The sequence below is a fragment of the Protopterus annectens genome, chromosome 2.part1, assembly GCF_019279795.1.
Source record: "Protopterus annectens isolate FY-2018-M chromosome 2.part1, PAN1.0, whole genome shotgun sequence".
Taxonomy (NCBI): domain Eukaryota; kingdom Metazoa; phylum Chordata; order Ceratodontiformes; family Protopteridae; genus Protopterus; species Protopterus annectens.
In genome coordinates, this window is record NC_056729.1 from 1,594,666,675 (window position 1) to 1,594,682,835 (window position 16,161).

A 16,161-nucleotide genomic window follows, 5' to 3' on the forward strand; every position below is an offset into this window, starting at 1 on the left:
TCCTGTCAGGCAACCAAAACAGTGGTTGTACATCCTGTCAGGCAACCAAAACAGTGGTTGTAAATCCTGTCAGGCAACCAAAACAGTGGTTGTAAATCCTGTCAGGCAACCAAAACAGTGGTTGTAAATCCTGTCAGGCAACCAAAACAGTGGTTGTAAATCCTGTCAGGCAACCAAAACAGTGGTTGTACATCCTGTCAGGCAACCAAAACAGTGGTTGTAAATCCTGTCAGGCAACCAAAAACAGTGGTTGTAAATCCTGTCAGTTCATATGGGAGAACACATATACACAGAGTAGGGGGCATAAATGGCCCTTATGGTGAAATAAGTACTTATGTTATCAGCAGGGGTGGAGTTAAGCCAACAAATACAGAGCAATCTTTTTTTTATTGGGATCCAGCAAAAGCACAAAGTATCTCATGGCTGAAAGTCCGATAACTCCCATCACTCAGTGTAGGCCTGATTGGGGGGGGGGGGGGGCTTGATGGACAGCAGGCATATGGTAAAAATTACTAAAAATGCAAACTAGTTTTAACAAACACTTCTATGTGATACTACAGTAGACTTCCTTGGATAGATAGTTCCTTGTATTCTGTTTTTTTCCTTACTGTTATTCTCTTCCTGTTATGTTTATTGTATGTCAGATAGTGTGGTTAATTTCTCAGAAGTCTGTCATATTTCCTGTGTTATTTTCATGTAGCACGTTCAAAACATGAATCTGCTACAGTTTAATCCACAGGAACGTACAAACCATAAATAAAATGAAACCGACCAGTAGAAACGCTCAGTTTATTAACAAAATAATAAACAGAAATAAAGCTTTCGGGATGACTCTTCTTCTGTATTTAAAATTCTCATTAAAACAACCATTTTTTATACACTCAGTAAAATTAACACCTGACACAGCCAACCTATAATAACAATGCATTAATTAAATAATTTAATAATAATAATAATAATAATAACGTATATGTGTGTATGTGTATATATATATATATATATATATATATATATATATATATATATATATATACATACAATAGTATGATAACGATTAAGCCAATATTGGTTGCCAAACAAAAAGGATATAAATAAGGGAATGTTGAATTTTGCATTTCTATGCTTTTATTCATTGAATTGATAGTTTTAAAGCATAAGTTTTAGGGAATGTTTTGGTGATGCTGTAATAAATTACTTAATTAACGCATTGTTATTATAGGTTGGCTCTGTCAGGTGTTAATTTTACTGAGTATATAAAAAATGCTTGTTTTAATGAGAATTTTAAATACTGAAAAAGGGTCACCCCGAAAGCTTTATTTCTGTTTATTATTTTGTAAATAATGTCAGCTTTTCTACTGGCTGGTTTCGTTTTTTTTTTTTTTTTTTTTGTTTTATGTAGCCCAGGTCCTTCCTCACCAGTTCACTTACTCGGTTAACAAATGTAAAGTAAAATAAAATAAATAAAATAAAATGTGGGAGAGCATAACTTGATCTCTCCTATTATAAGTGCTCACCGCTATAGTCACAAAAGCTGTCTGTCACCTATACAGTAACAGTCTAGCTTAAATTAGCACATTTTGCAGGAAGCAACACCCTCATGCATCCTTGCCCCCACAAATAAATAAATTCCATGGCAACCCAACATTAAAGAATAGAGAAAATCTCCAAAACAATAAACAGCCATCTTGGTTAATCACTTGTTTCATTCTCACACAAGCAGGCATGTGATTTCTGAGATTCTGTGGACAGAAAACACACGGAGAAGCTGTAAAACATCTTTTAAAAGTAGTGCTTAAAGTGCACTGCTCATATCTGACTGCTTACCTTTCTGCCATGACATGTGGTGTGCAAAATTCTGAACAACTATTCTATTCACGGCTAATGTTTTTGGCCAAAGCTTTCCTTAAATAAAACTTTTAAAAAGCCCATTCCAACTAGGATGACAGCAAGGATAAAAGATAAACTTTATCCTAGTAACGTCAATGTGGGGGAAGCAGGAAGTGTGTCTATAAACTTCAATGGGCTCACTATCATGCATGTGTGGAAATACATCCATTAAAGTGTATGGACATAATTCACAGTATTTTTTTTGTGTTGTCACTAAAGGATGTACTAAATTTATTTGGGCCATGGCAGATGCCAAGATATACTTCAAAACATGACTAATGCACTTCAAGTATGAAAACTCACCTTGTCTTACGTTGACTATAATGCACACTACAATAGGGAAATACATTCAGACACTGTTGGCTGATATATCCTGGGTCACAAGATTTAAAATAAACAGTTGTTTCTGGCCAGAATAAATAGCAGCAATAGAAAACATGCAGTGAAAGAAAATGTCCTTTGCATTTTTGGTGTTCACCAGAGTAGAATATTGCATCATGCATCCCCAAAATAGACATTTATAGTAAACTTATCAAGTTGGGAATTTAATATATAAGTGCAGGTCATACCATTTAGCAGACAAACTTCTAGGACAGGTGTGTAAATAAGCTTATATACACTACTTTGTAGTTTTACTATGAGTTAATTCAAATGTTGGGTACCTGTCTTATCAGTTGCCTTCAAAACATTAAACTTACCATCTGGAGTGACATTATATTCTCACTTGAGTGAGCCTGTCCTTTCAGCATTACAAAATACTTACCAAAACTATCCAACAGACAATTAAATTAACTCAGTATGAAATTAAACAGATTGTTTCACAGATACCTGTGATAGATATTCTGTAATGTAAAAAGCGGTGATCCTGTATGCAAAGCATATAACAGTGGTACCATTATAGACATCAAACATGTCCTTAAGAGAACCCCTTTTATTAAACTCATTTAAATTAAATTGTATTTATTTATTTGTTACTATGGCAATTTCACGGGGCAAAAGTGTTCTTTTCAGGTTAGACCTGGGAGCATTGATAGGTTACTTGCTCATAGACACACAGAAGGCAAATGGAAACCGAGGTAACCAAACTCTAGACTACAGGATGCAGCTTATTGTCCTTTGTGATAACAGCTAAACCAAAGGAAATATTCAAGTAAATCTTAATTACACCAGTAACATGGATACCTCTTCTCCATCAAAAGAGTGAAATCACTATCTCCTTTGAATATTAATACAATGAAAAACAGAAATTATTTTCATACTGAGAAAGTTCAACACAAGTAAGTAGCCATTACTTTAGTCCAGCCCACTGGAAATGTCTCAGTTCATCAGATTTGCACATACATGTCTTTACCACATTCTTCAATGGTTCCAAATAACTCAAACAAGAAGTTAGTCTTCAAAGTGTTTCCACAGGATTACCACATTTAAAACTCCATTCCAGATGAAGATGGTACGAGCAATTCGTCTCTCATCTTGGTAAGTGCTTTAGATTAAATTTTCAACAATTTCCAAATAATAGTATTACTATTCCATTTTCAGCTCTTACTTGTTCTTCTCTCCCCTCTTGTATTATTCGAGTCTTCTCTTGCTCCATTACTAAAAGCTTTGATATGACTCAGTTTTTTCCCCCTACCTTTTCTGAAAGGCTATCACATTAGATTTTCCTCTTCATCTACCCTAGATAATACCACTATGTATGACAAGTTAATTTTACCTATGTGTTTTGCTATATATTATATTATAAACCTTATTATTCATTCTTCATATATAACCAATATAACTGTATTTCCATTGTGCCATTATATATTTCTGTATATAGTGCCTGTCATGTTTTACTGGAGCTTTTCTGTATATTGTGCTTGTTATTATTATTATGTATTTTTGTCTTGTTTTACTGCAGCATCCCCCCCAGTACTCCAGTGAAATTAGATAGCCTGAGCCCTGAAAGAGACAGGCTTTTTGCTGAGTCAGATTTTGATGGTAAACAAATGGTATAAATAAATCAATAAGCATGCCTTCAAACAAGCATGACTTCAAATAATTCTAAAAATTATTTAGCCATTTGTTCTGAAAAGTAATTGCTAAGAAATATTCTCTTATTTCCTTTATTGCAGACATTGCCAGGCTACCATAACTGAGACAGAACCTGCTACTTGATTTACCAAGACCTGATTTACCTGTTATGCTTTTTGAATGAGTCTAAAGTAAGGAAAATAAAAATGGAATCTGTTTGTAAAAAGCAGGCTCGTGACAGATCATATGGGAGATGTGGGGAATGAAGTGAAGAAAGATATTTCAAGCAGGTGGAGAGGAGGATTAGAGGTGAAAACAGGGACTGTTAGGGGACAAATCTGAATTAGGCAGAAGGCGATACAACCAGAAACTGACTAGTGCAAGGTTAATGTATAAAACAAATGTGGGTCAAATGAGGGAGAAAAACACGGATAGGAAAAATGCATGTGAGCAACACATTAGCATATGAAATAAAGATGCAATTAATATTGGACAAATAAAAGGGGAGAATAAAACAGGAGGAGGAAATGGGGGAGAAAAACAGCTAGTTTAGGAGAAGTGGGTAAAAAAGAGAAGGGGACAGAATAAAACATAGAATAACATCTTGACAGAAGTTTACAAAAATGTAGAATTTAGGGTAAAATATGGAGTAAAGAAGATTGGAGAGAAGCTAAAATATTACAAAGGGCCAATTGAAAAATTAATCACTGAGAGGCAGGAGAGAGGGAGTAAAGAGGAGCATAACTTTAAAACAAATTTGAAAACACTGGTCAGTAGAGCAGATGGTAAGGGGAAATGGAATGCAAGTTAAAAGGGATTAGAAAGAACAGGTTGGAAAGAGAAGAAAGATAGCATAGATCTATGTATTCTGAATACGATATGTAATATGTGGTCCAACTCCAAATAAAAAGTGCACCAAAACAACTGTCAAATTCAGATTATCTCATAGACTTTAATCAAAATAAGATAAATTACAGATACAACAGCAATTTTACAGTTTTTATAATACTGCTTCCTCAGACGTTAAACTCCAACATAAAATACAGGTTCTTATAAGGGCTAAAATCACAGTTAAGCCAATCACATACCTAAGCTAATGACTAGACTAATTCTTATGTTAAAAACCTAGCCATGCTCACATTTAAAGAAACATGATACACATTAAAAGCATCTTCAGTTAGTAACCAACCAATAAGTGCTTATGATATGTAACTAAGAACAAACAATAAATAATTCCTCAAACATTTAAAATATACATATCCTTATTCTAATACATATATATATATATATATATATATATATATATATATATGTATGTATAAAAATATGTATATACAGTATGTACATGTTACTTTATTTAACACTTGCTGTGAAAACACTTAGGTACCTGTATTTTATCTTATTTTGGTTAAAGTCTGTGAGATAATCTTTACTCAACCATTGTTTTGGTTCACTTTTTTATGGGGAGTTGGAATTTACTTATTGTTCTAAGTGGACCATTTATCCTATCCTCTTCTATCATTTGTGTTACATACACTATGTGGCATCTTCCAGTTATGAGATATTAGCATGGACTGCTTTACTTTTGTTTAAATATATAATGTTGCTGTACACACTAGTATGTTAGCAATCTGTTGTATCACAGTAAATGAATATTTACATTAAAAACTGTTAGAGATCCATGGGTACCATAAGCAGGCCCTGTGTTTATCTTTAGATGAATAAAATCTTATGTCATTGATACATGCCTGCGATCAAAAGACAGATATGAAATGTTTAAACTGGGGAGATAAGCTAACCAAGCAATTTAGGAGGTGAAGGAAGGAAAGGCTTATAAATGCCCTAGGACAGATAGCCTAGTACGAACCTATGAACCTATGAAAGACAGACAGTGGTAAAAGGAAATAGGGAAAAGGTTGTATGACTCCCATAAAAAATGTAAGTATGACAATAGATGTGTATAGTCTAGGCTAAGAAGGATACACTAAGGAGGCTAAATAGCACAGGGTAGAAGTGGAATTATTAGTGAAAGGCAAGAAAAGAAGTGGAATGAGTATTTTGGGGACAGGGAGACAGCATGAGAACATGGAAGGAAAGGGAATAATAATGGTGTAGTACAGAGGTAGAGGAGGAGGAGGAGGAAGATGTCAAAGAAAAATGATAGAGTGGAGGATAGGATATGGAGATGCACAGAGTAATGATGACAGGAAAGAAGGAAGAGCAAGACGTGAGTATCATATAAGGTTGAGAAGAGGTACTATGTGGGTCTTGATGATTCCAAAGAAGAAGGAATAAATAATAGCTGGATAATTTGATTTTTATTAACAAGGATACAGCAGTGATCCACATGGATCTTTTTCTGACTCAATCTACAGAGCATTATCTGTATAAGTGACTTGATCCAGGTTACACTGTTATTTAAATCAACGCTGAGGGTATAAAATCTTGGACAACTAAGCAAGGCTGAAATTTCTCAGAAAATATCCAAGCCAATCCCTTAGGCTGTACTGATGAGCCCTTAAAAAGCAAGAAACAATTCATGCCTAAACCCCACTAGCTTTAGGCATGAACTGTTTCATGCCTAGCTTAGGCATGAAACAATTCATGCCTAAAGCTAGTGGGGTTTGACTTTAAATGCTTGAATGCATAATTAAAAACTTTAAAAAAATAAAATGTCAGTGGGCATTCAGAATATTTAGAGTTGGAACACCTGAATATCCTGAAGGGGTCATTTGCATCTGTATCTGTATAAATCTATCTATCTGTCTATCTATCTATCTATCTATCTATCTATCTATCTATCTATCTATCTATCTATCTATCTATCTATATTTTCATGGGTCTCCTTCAAAGGAGGTTTATGGTGTGTCATAGTAAAACCTCTGGTTTATCTGGGGTCTTTGTTTGTTCTTGATTTTTTTACATATTTTTGTATGATTTTTACCCTTTGTCTTCATTATCAAAAACAGAGATAAACTAGGCAGTAGAAAGAATTATTTGGGAAAGAGACTGTAGGGATTATTTTTTTACAAGACCTTTGATATTGTCAGCTATAAACTAATCATATCTAAAATTTTCAGCTTCATCCCCATGTGCTTATTTCTAAAAGTGTTCATAAGCTACCTTATTGAATAATCTTAGGCAGTTAGATTGTTCATTAAAGATAAACCTCCACCCTCTAACACTGTTCAACTTGGTGCACCCCAAAGCTCTGTAATTGAGTCACTAGTACTTATTTCTAACATTCTAGTTATTAACTCACCCCACATGACTGAATTCCAGACTTCAAACTTGGACACCATGATCCCCAGAAAAAAAAAACTTCGATTCAAACAATGAAACAGAATGAACTAACCCCTGACCTAAACACGCTGTTCAACTTCAGCCTCTCCACATTCTACGTGCCCATAGAATGGCGCACAGCAATGGTTATTCCTCTCCACAAAGGAGGGGGCACAACTGACCCTGTTAACTATCGCCACATAAGCCTGACTAGCCTGGTCTGCAAGGCTATGGAGTGCATCATCATGGAACTCATTAACAAAGACATTGGGAACCTCCAAACACTTGACCCGACCCAGTTCGGCTTTGTTAAGGGCAGATCACGCCTACTAAACCTGGTTGACTTCTTAGAGACAGTCACCAAAGCCATAGACGAGGGAAAGGTGGCTCACACAGCCTACCTTGACCTCGCCAAGGCTTTTGACACCATTCCCCACTCAGATATTACAGAACAACTCACCAGCCTGAACATAAACCCCTACTTCACGAGATGGGTTGACAACTGGCTTACAGACAGAACTCACACGGTAAGAATAGCGGGTTCCAGGTCCAACTCTAAACCAGTCACAAGAGGTGTCCCACAAGGCTTGGTCCTGGGACCCCTACTGTTCAGCATATACTTCTCAGAAGTACAGGCAAACACAGGAGGACTATGGCTAACCAAGTTCACTGATAACTGCAAACTGGGTGCTATAATTGACTCTCTGGATGACACAGACATCCTCCAAAAGGGCCTTACTGAGATGGACACCTGGTGTCAAAGTCATGGCCTCAAGCTAAATGCCAAAAAATGCATAGTCATCCCATTTGGGAAAAACAAAACACCCACGAATTACCACATAGGTGGCAGCCCCCTCAGTATAGAAGAGGTAATAAGAGATCTGGGGACCCAGGTAGATGGTAATCTCAACTTTGACAATCATATTGCCAAAGTAGTTAGGAAATCCTTCTATGTGGCCCATCTAATTACTAAAGGGTTTGCATCTAGAAATTAAGAGGTTATAGTGCCCCTCTACTCGTCACTCATTAGATCCATCATAGAGTACAATGCCCCATTTGGGATGTACCTCACAAGACACTTCCAACAGCTGGAAAGACCGCAAAAGTACCTCACCAAGAGGATTACTGGTCTCAAACATATGTCCTATGCAGCCCGACTGAAAAAATTCCAGCTGTACTCAGTGGCATATCGCTTACTCAGAGGTGATCTCTGCCTCACTTACAAAGCCATGTCCAACTCAGAATTGATGGACATGCTCCACCTAAAAAAATCTAAGTCACTGCGAGACACGTGCTCTAGTGAGCTAAACCTCGCCACAACAATAAATAGAATATGCTGGAGGGATAGATTTTGGTCACAGAGACTCCCCATGCTTTGGAACAAAATTCCAAATTACATCAGGCAGAGCCCCTCACTAACACTCTTCAAGAGAAACCTTGACGAGTGGATGGGTAACAGAAAATACACCCCTGGGATCACTTCATTGGCTCTGCTTGTCAGAGGATTAGTTAATTAATCAATGGGGTGGCGAAAGACGACACATTTTGGCTAGGCTTATAAATGCCCTCGGGCAGATAGCCTAGTACCTACCTATGAACCTATGAACCTACGAAACAACAGTCCACATATTTAATTAAAAGTAGACTCACTTTATTGAATTAAAAACGTTCCAACACAAAGCACCAGACTCAGTTCCTGTTTATCTCCTTCCCATTCAGCCCTCCCATATCCCCAAAACTTATATATGCACCTACTCTGTTGTCACACAACAATGGAGAAGAGATAAAAAACATCCGCTGCTGCCAGAACTTGTTTAGTGTATTGGCATTATCTGCTATTACTGTCTAGTCACACACCAAAAAATAAAGCATAATTAGCAAAGAGATACACTGTATCTATTATGTCATTCTCTGCAGGATTAATTCAAATCCCTGTGCTGCCAACACCCATTCCTGCCACTTAACATTTGCTAACTCCAAGATTGCTCTTCCTCAGACAAAGAGTTGTTACAACCTTGGTCTTAGTGTGTATTTACATTCCTGTACTTTGAGGCTCACTGTTTTTAGGATCACAGTTGCAGTCTTAATGATCTCAGCATATACCCTTCCACAAAATGGAGACTAATGTCAGAGTAAATGCAAAACAGCCAAGAGGAATAAAGTTTTTAAAGGTGAAAAAGGCAGGGATACCACACATTCTGAAGAATGTTATCAATTATGGATGTACAATACAACTGATAAAAGAGAGAGATTGGGAAGCTTGAGACATATAGTTGGGAATTAAATGTTTTCTGATCATTTTGTTAGTCTATACCTTTGTGAGGGAAATATGAATGGTATTGAAAGACTTTTAGTAATTTCAGAAAGAATCATGCTAATGTGTGTAATTATTCTTTCAGTTGTTGTTAGCTGTTGTTCTGTTGTAACTGTATTCACCCATGCTATGCTTGAAATCTGTCCATTGCAAGTGTAGAACTATCCTGGTGAACAAATTCAAATGAAATAAAATAAAATAATCAGGTCTGGAATGTATTGGAAATAATACCTATATGGTGAGATTTGGTGTGAATGGGGAAAGAAAGAATTCAGGTGATAGACGGAGTAATGGTTGCAAAATACTAAATTTTACAAATGTCTGGAATATTGTACATGGAATATGAGGAAATGATAAAGCAGAATATAGAAAAGGCATTAAAGCAATGGGAAGTGAAATGGGAGATAGTGATAGCATAAATACATTTAATAAAGTCGATGATGGGGATCACAGTGTGAATACCTTATGAGATACATCAGAGGAAATAGAAGGGCAGGAGCATGGAAGGGATACAGAAGGTGTGAAGTGCACCAATGTAAAAAGAGAGAGACAGCAAAAGCAGAGAAGCTAGACAAACCAGTGAGTGAAAGGGAGGATAAACAGGGATCTTCTCTACATGAACACTGAAAGCTGAGTGATCATCAAAAGGGTTCAGAAGAACAGTGGAAACATATTTGCCAGAGTCTAATAAGAAGGTGCCTATAGAAAGAATATAGAAAATAAGATGAACATTTGAAAGAAGCTGGAATGATGCGGTTTTGAATAAAAGCTGAAGCATAAGTGAGAAGGATGTCTGAGAAGTTACTTTGGACACCCGGAGAAAAATTAATCAGGCCACTGAAGGGAGAGAGGTTTGAATAAAAAGATGAGGGTAGAGAAAGTGTTCCAGAAACAAAGGTCTGGTTGATATGCTTTCACTAAAAGTGACACACTGTGAAGACATAAGAAGGATGATAATAACATGGAGAAAAGTAGTTTAATGGGGATATAGCAGTGGGTAAATGGGTGAGCAAAAACAGTAGTGATGAGGGAAACACTTCTGAAGAAATGGTAGAAAGAGCAAAAGTAAATGAGATAAATGTGGAAAGTAAGATTGAAAAGAAAAATTAAGTAAAGGAGGAAAAAGCATGGGAAGCTGGACTGCAAATGCATGTTTTGCTTAATATACTTTGTCCTACTCAGAATCAGGAAAGGAAGCTTCTTTATAGGTAGCCTTGGATGTGAGCTGAAAAGAAAAGAAAAGATAGCCCTAAACACTGGAGATGTGGATAACAGGATGTCGGCTTAGTACACATGTTTACGGAGTTTAAATGGACAAATGCAACTTGCAAATAAGTCATAGAACAGTGTAATAAGGGATTTAGTGGAAAATTGAAAACTTAAAGGAAGGTACATTTGGGACAGAAGGACAGAGATGACAGAGAAGAAAACAAAGGAGGAATAGATGACACCATTCCTAGTAGAATGGGCAAAATATTGATTTGTTAAGAAACCATTGCATAACTAAGAACTGAAAAGAAGTGAAGCAGAAGAGATTAGAAGATCTGGGGAAAATACTATTGTAGCATTCAGAAATATAATGAACTGTAGTGAGCCTGATGCGGGGGAATGAAGCATAGAACTAAAGAAGTATAAACAACGATTTGAAAAATGTTTAAAATGGAATGGGGAAGGATAAAATAGACATAAAAAATGTGAGTAAACATTAGGAATAAGGAAAGGAAAATGTAAAAAGTGCAGGAAATCTGGACACTGAAGGGAAGACATGGAAGGTACAGAAAGTGGGTAAGGGTAAAGGTTTGCAGAGATAGAAGGAACAAATGAGAGGGTTCATAAGAGCAGGGAAAAACAGAGATCAGTAGAGCATAGGGGGGTGCTCACAGGGCCGATGTTGTACAAGTTCTCATATGCCCTGTGATATTTATAACAGAAGGAACAATGACAATGGCTAACTGAATATGCCACCTATGTACAAATATTTCTTTCTTATGCATACAAACTGATTTTCATGGATAAATGCTGCCTCATCTACAGAAAACCCCTCATAGTCATTTCAACATTAGATGAAATAGTTTGCTTTCTGAACAAATTGCATGGAAAAAGTAGTTAAATTTTTAAATGAACAAATAATAATTACATTTTCTTGTTTCTCCTCTTTTTCAGTTGTGAGGCTTTGGGACTACGAGTATTAAGAATAGGAACAGATGTCAGTGACACAGTTTGTGATGGGATTGCAAGTAAGCCACCATTGAATCCTACTTCTACTTTTACCTTAAATACAAACAGCAAAATCATAGAGGCAGCCACCAAGGCAGACAACAACACCTTAATCCCTGTCATCCAATGGACTTCTTCTCCTGTACTACTTACTTATGTGAATGGAAATGACATTCCTCTGGTTGCTGGTAAGTTAAAAATATATATGCTGGGTATGGCATACTTAAAAATAAATTATTAGACAAATATATAATCATACAATGGGCTTTCTTTGATAAATATCCTATGTTCTTTACTGAATTAATAGTCTGTAATTTATTATATTCTTGGCCCTGCAGAGAAGACAGCAATGTTTTTGTGGAGTAAATTTCAGTGCTTAGTTTACATATCATGATGCACTGCAAATAAATAAATAAAAATAGAAATATAAAAAATGCAATCAAAAATAAAATGTTTTTTTGAATGTTCAAGGGTGAAGAAATTATGAAAAAAGTATGCAAAAATAAGATATTGAAAGACTTTAAAAGTTTTGAAGATATAAATATGAATATGTTGGAACACAGGTACTATGGAAACAAACAACAAAAAGAGGTGAAAGAGACTGATAAAAAGCTGTTTTATGTTTCATGGGTAATATGGAATGAGAGGCTGAACGAAATGAAATTTAATGGTAAATGGTTATTGTATGAAATTTTGACAAAGATATGTTTTTGGCTGTGGATAAAAGAGTTAGGTGAAATAATTAAGATATATGGGATTGTATTAGATAGTAGATGTTGTTGTTCTTCTTCTTTTGGCTTTTCCCGGTTAGGGGTCGCCACAGCGGAACTCCGGTCCGCTAATGATTGGCAGTAGATTTTTTTACGGGTGCCGAGGTGCCAGCTCGATGCCCAACCTTCAAAATGTAAAATATGTAGATAATGTGTTACATAAAGAACCCTGTCTGTTTTTGATAGCTGCTAATAGATCTTTTATTTCCACTTGAGCTACCACCAACTCAAGCTGATGGGACCTCAGTTTTATGTCTCATCTGAAGGATGATGAACTTAATTTTTTTTCTCAACAGTTTATTGCTTGCAAAGTGTGTATGTGTGCAACTACTCAACCCAAACCCCTATCAGTGCATTACATTGCTAGTGTAACATGGAACCACATAAGCCCCTATAGCTGTGACAATACACATACTCCCCAGTAGGTGTCACCAAATGAGTGAGCCAGACTTCCTCCTTGCCGTTTCAGATGGTGATCTGGGGTTGGCTTCCTACACTGATCCTCCCCAGCCTGGCTGCTAGCTAATACACATCACTTATGAAACTAAGTTTGTTTAGGTCACAGTCAGGGCTTACGTTATTCTCCGCACAGTGGAGTTGGGCTACTTAATTTTGACCATATTAATTATTTAATGTGTTGAATATTAATTTATATGTCTTTTGTTTCTATACTGTGCTTAGTTCTTAAGCTTTTAGAATAAAAATGACATTGAATGACATTAACATCCCGTATGCATTTCTTATTAAACTTCATGGCAGAGATTGTAGCACCTGATGTAAAGTGAGATCATTTACAGTAACTTGGAGTATTAAATGATCTAATTCTGCTTGTTGGTATCCCTCTGCTTCTATTACTCTCTCTGCTCTCTATCTCTTTCTCTTCCTCTCTCTTTATCTCTATCAGCTAATTCTCCCATTAAAGAGCACAGTAAGATAAATGCAATGCCATGCCTCCATCGTGTGCTAGTCAAGAGACACCTACGACTCAATTAATCTTTCCCAGGTAGTGCACGTTTGTGCCTTAATGCCCACTGGCTCACGTTAGTATTTTTATGAATGTTACAGATTTTATGAGAAATATTTAAATGAACCTGAAAATCCATTAAAAGTCAAAACATTTCTTTTATTTCTTTTTTCGCAGTGAATAATGCTGCTATACCCCCCCCCCCCCATGTGGTGGATTCATTCCCCACACTCGACTATACACATACATATCTACAATATTATATATATATATATATATATATATATAGACAATTGTAAACTTTTGTCCAGCAAATGTCTTGATGGTGGCCAACACATAATTCAGCAAGAGAGAGAGTGAGAGACAGAGACAGAGTTAAAAGAGCATACACAGGAGTGGTCAAAATGCAACTCAGGTAGATGTCCTCTTACTAAAGAAAGAGCACTGGGGTAGAATCATTGATTGCAAAGTCATCCCCAGTGAAACAGCTGGCCCGCAGCATAACCCAGTGGTTGCCACAATCAGCTGCAAGAAGTGGTCAGAGAAGGTACTAAGGTCAACAGAGACTAAACTAAAGACCTGGAAGTTAACTGGAGAGAAAGCACAGAAGTTCAAGGAATTACTAATACTCAGGGCTCTAGCTCCTCAAGAAAGAGGAGGAAAGAGGTGGAGATGAAGAAGAAAGACAGTGCCTCAAAACAGATAAATGGAAAGATAGAAAGACAGATAGACAGACAGACAGATAGACAGACAGACAGGCACAGACAGATAGACAGACATAGATAGATAGATAGATAGATAGATAGATAGATAGATAGATAGATAGATAGATAGATAGATAGATAGATAGATAAATATGTACACCAATTCCACAATTGCACTACTGTGGGGAAAATAAAAAAGGAAACTCTATAATGCATTCACAGGCTCCCTCCATACAAGTCTGTATAATTTCAATGAACCATGACAGAAGAAAATCACATAAAAGACACTTGGAGGGGAATGTCTCACTAAAATGTAGTAAAACCTCATTTTAATTAAAAATGTATATCTTTATGAGTTTGAGAGAGAAATATAGTGATATGCCCACTCAAGTCATTTCATCATTCACTTTTGTAAATAATATTTTGGGATTAGTGATACAAATATCCAGCTTAAATTTTATATTTTCTATTTATTGTGTATGTAAATTAGTCCTTCTCAGACACTTTTCAACCATGACCAGAGCCACAAAGAAGTTAAATAATATTAAGGGCAAAAATAAGGTGATTTTGGTAATATATCTGAGAATAAGGGGAGGACAAAATAAATACTCAGAGAGAAGTATAACCGATTTTATCAGCTGTTTCTATTTTAATTATGCATTTTGAATATCTAATAAATGCTAACTTCACTGAACCTAAACAGACATAAATGCATACTAAACATCACACTTGTTTTGCCTTATGTGATGCAGTTCCAGACAGACGTACTACCATGTGTATTTTACTTTTTTATGTATTTCAGCTGATGACTTGCTCTCAATGTGCATATCTGGTTAAAATAAAGTGAATGAATATTTTGCAACAATGTCGTTTATGTAAGTTAGCAAAGATAGAAGTTATAATTATATTTATTTTTATTCCTTTCAGGAATTCTTGGTGGAGCATTTGTAATAATCATTACAGCATTTATACTTTTCATCGTCTACAAGCAGAACAAGAGCAGTAAGTCTCTCAGTCCCTGGACCGGTATTGCACGTGCCGCATATTCTGTCCTGGGTTCAGTCTTGCACAGCAGAATGTTTATTGTAACATTGATTTTATAAATATACTTTCATCTTAACTAAATGGATTATGCCTTCACCAGATTTCCAAACTACTTCTTTACAAAAATATCTTTATATTTAATATGATATATTTAAATGGTTTTGAAGTCATTTGTTATATGCACACAACATTGCAAAAGTGATATATCCATAGATCTGATCTTCACAATGATTATTACACTTTTAACATTTTGTAGTGAACAGAGTCCCATAATGCTGTGGCTCAGATTCTTAATAAAAATCATAACACTGATGTAAATGGACTACCACAGGCAGGTCATTTTATGTGATAATTAAAAATGCAATTAAGAGACAGCAATGAGGAATACTTCCTTAGCAGCACATTAACATATCTCTGAATTGCCCTTTTTTATCACTACTGCTCCCAGATTTGTATTGTGTTGGTAAAGGCACTCCCTTCACACACACACACACACACACACACACACACACACACACACACACACACACACACACACACTCTCTCACACACATAATACATACATACATATATATATATATATATATATATATATATACATATATATATATATATATATTATATATATATATATATCTAAATACACACACACACACATACATATATGTATATAGATATGTAATATATATATATATATATATATATATATATATATATATATATATATATATATATATATATATATATATATATATATAGCAATTTTTTATTTGTATTTATTTTAACTTTTGTTGATCAGCTTAATCCCCTTTTCAGGGAGACCCTAGGTGGTATTTAAACTACTAGGGGAAATTTAGTCAGGCCACTTGTAAACTTCCCCTACTCTTTTTGATGGGTCTACAACCTTGAAAGGTCTGTACTCAAAAGAGTAAGACTCTCAAGGTTGCAAAACACAACATTTTCTGC

The 16,161-nt window shown here is 35.7% G+C and overlaps 1 protein-coding gene across 1 annotated transcript in view; it reads left to right on the forward strand.

Annotated features, from left to right (window-relative positions):
* TNFRSF1B (TNF receptor superfamily member 1B) overlaps positions 1-16,161 on the forward strand; it is a 447,025-nt gene that overhangs the window by 369,191 nt on the left and 61,673 nt on the right. The window contains exons 6-7 of the mRNA XM_044063042.1: positions 11,660-11,901; positions 15,079-15,153. Coding sequence (XP_043918977.1) covers positions 11,660-11,901; positions 15,079-15,153 — 317 coding nt within the window. The remainder of the gene's footprint in view (positions 1-11,659; positions 11,902-15,078; positions 15,154-16,161) is intronic.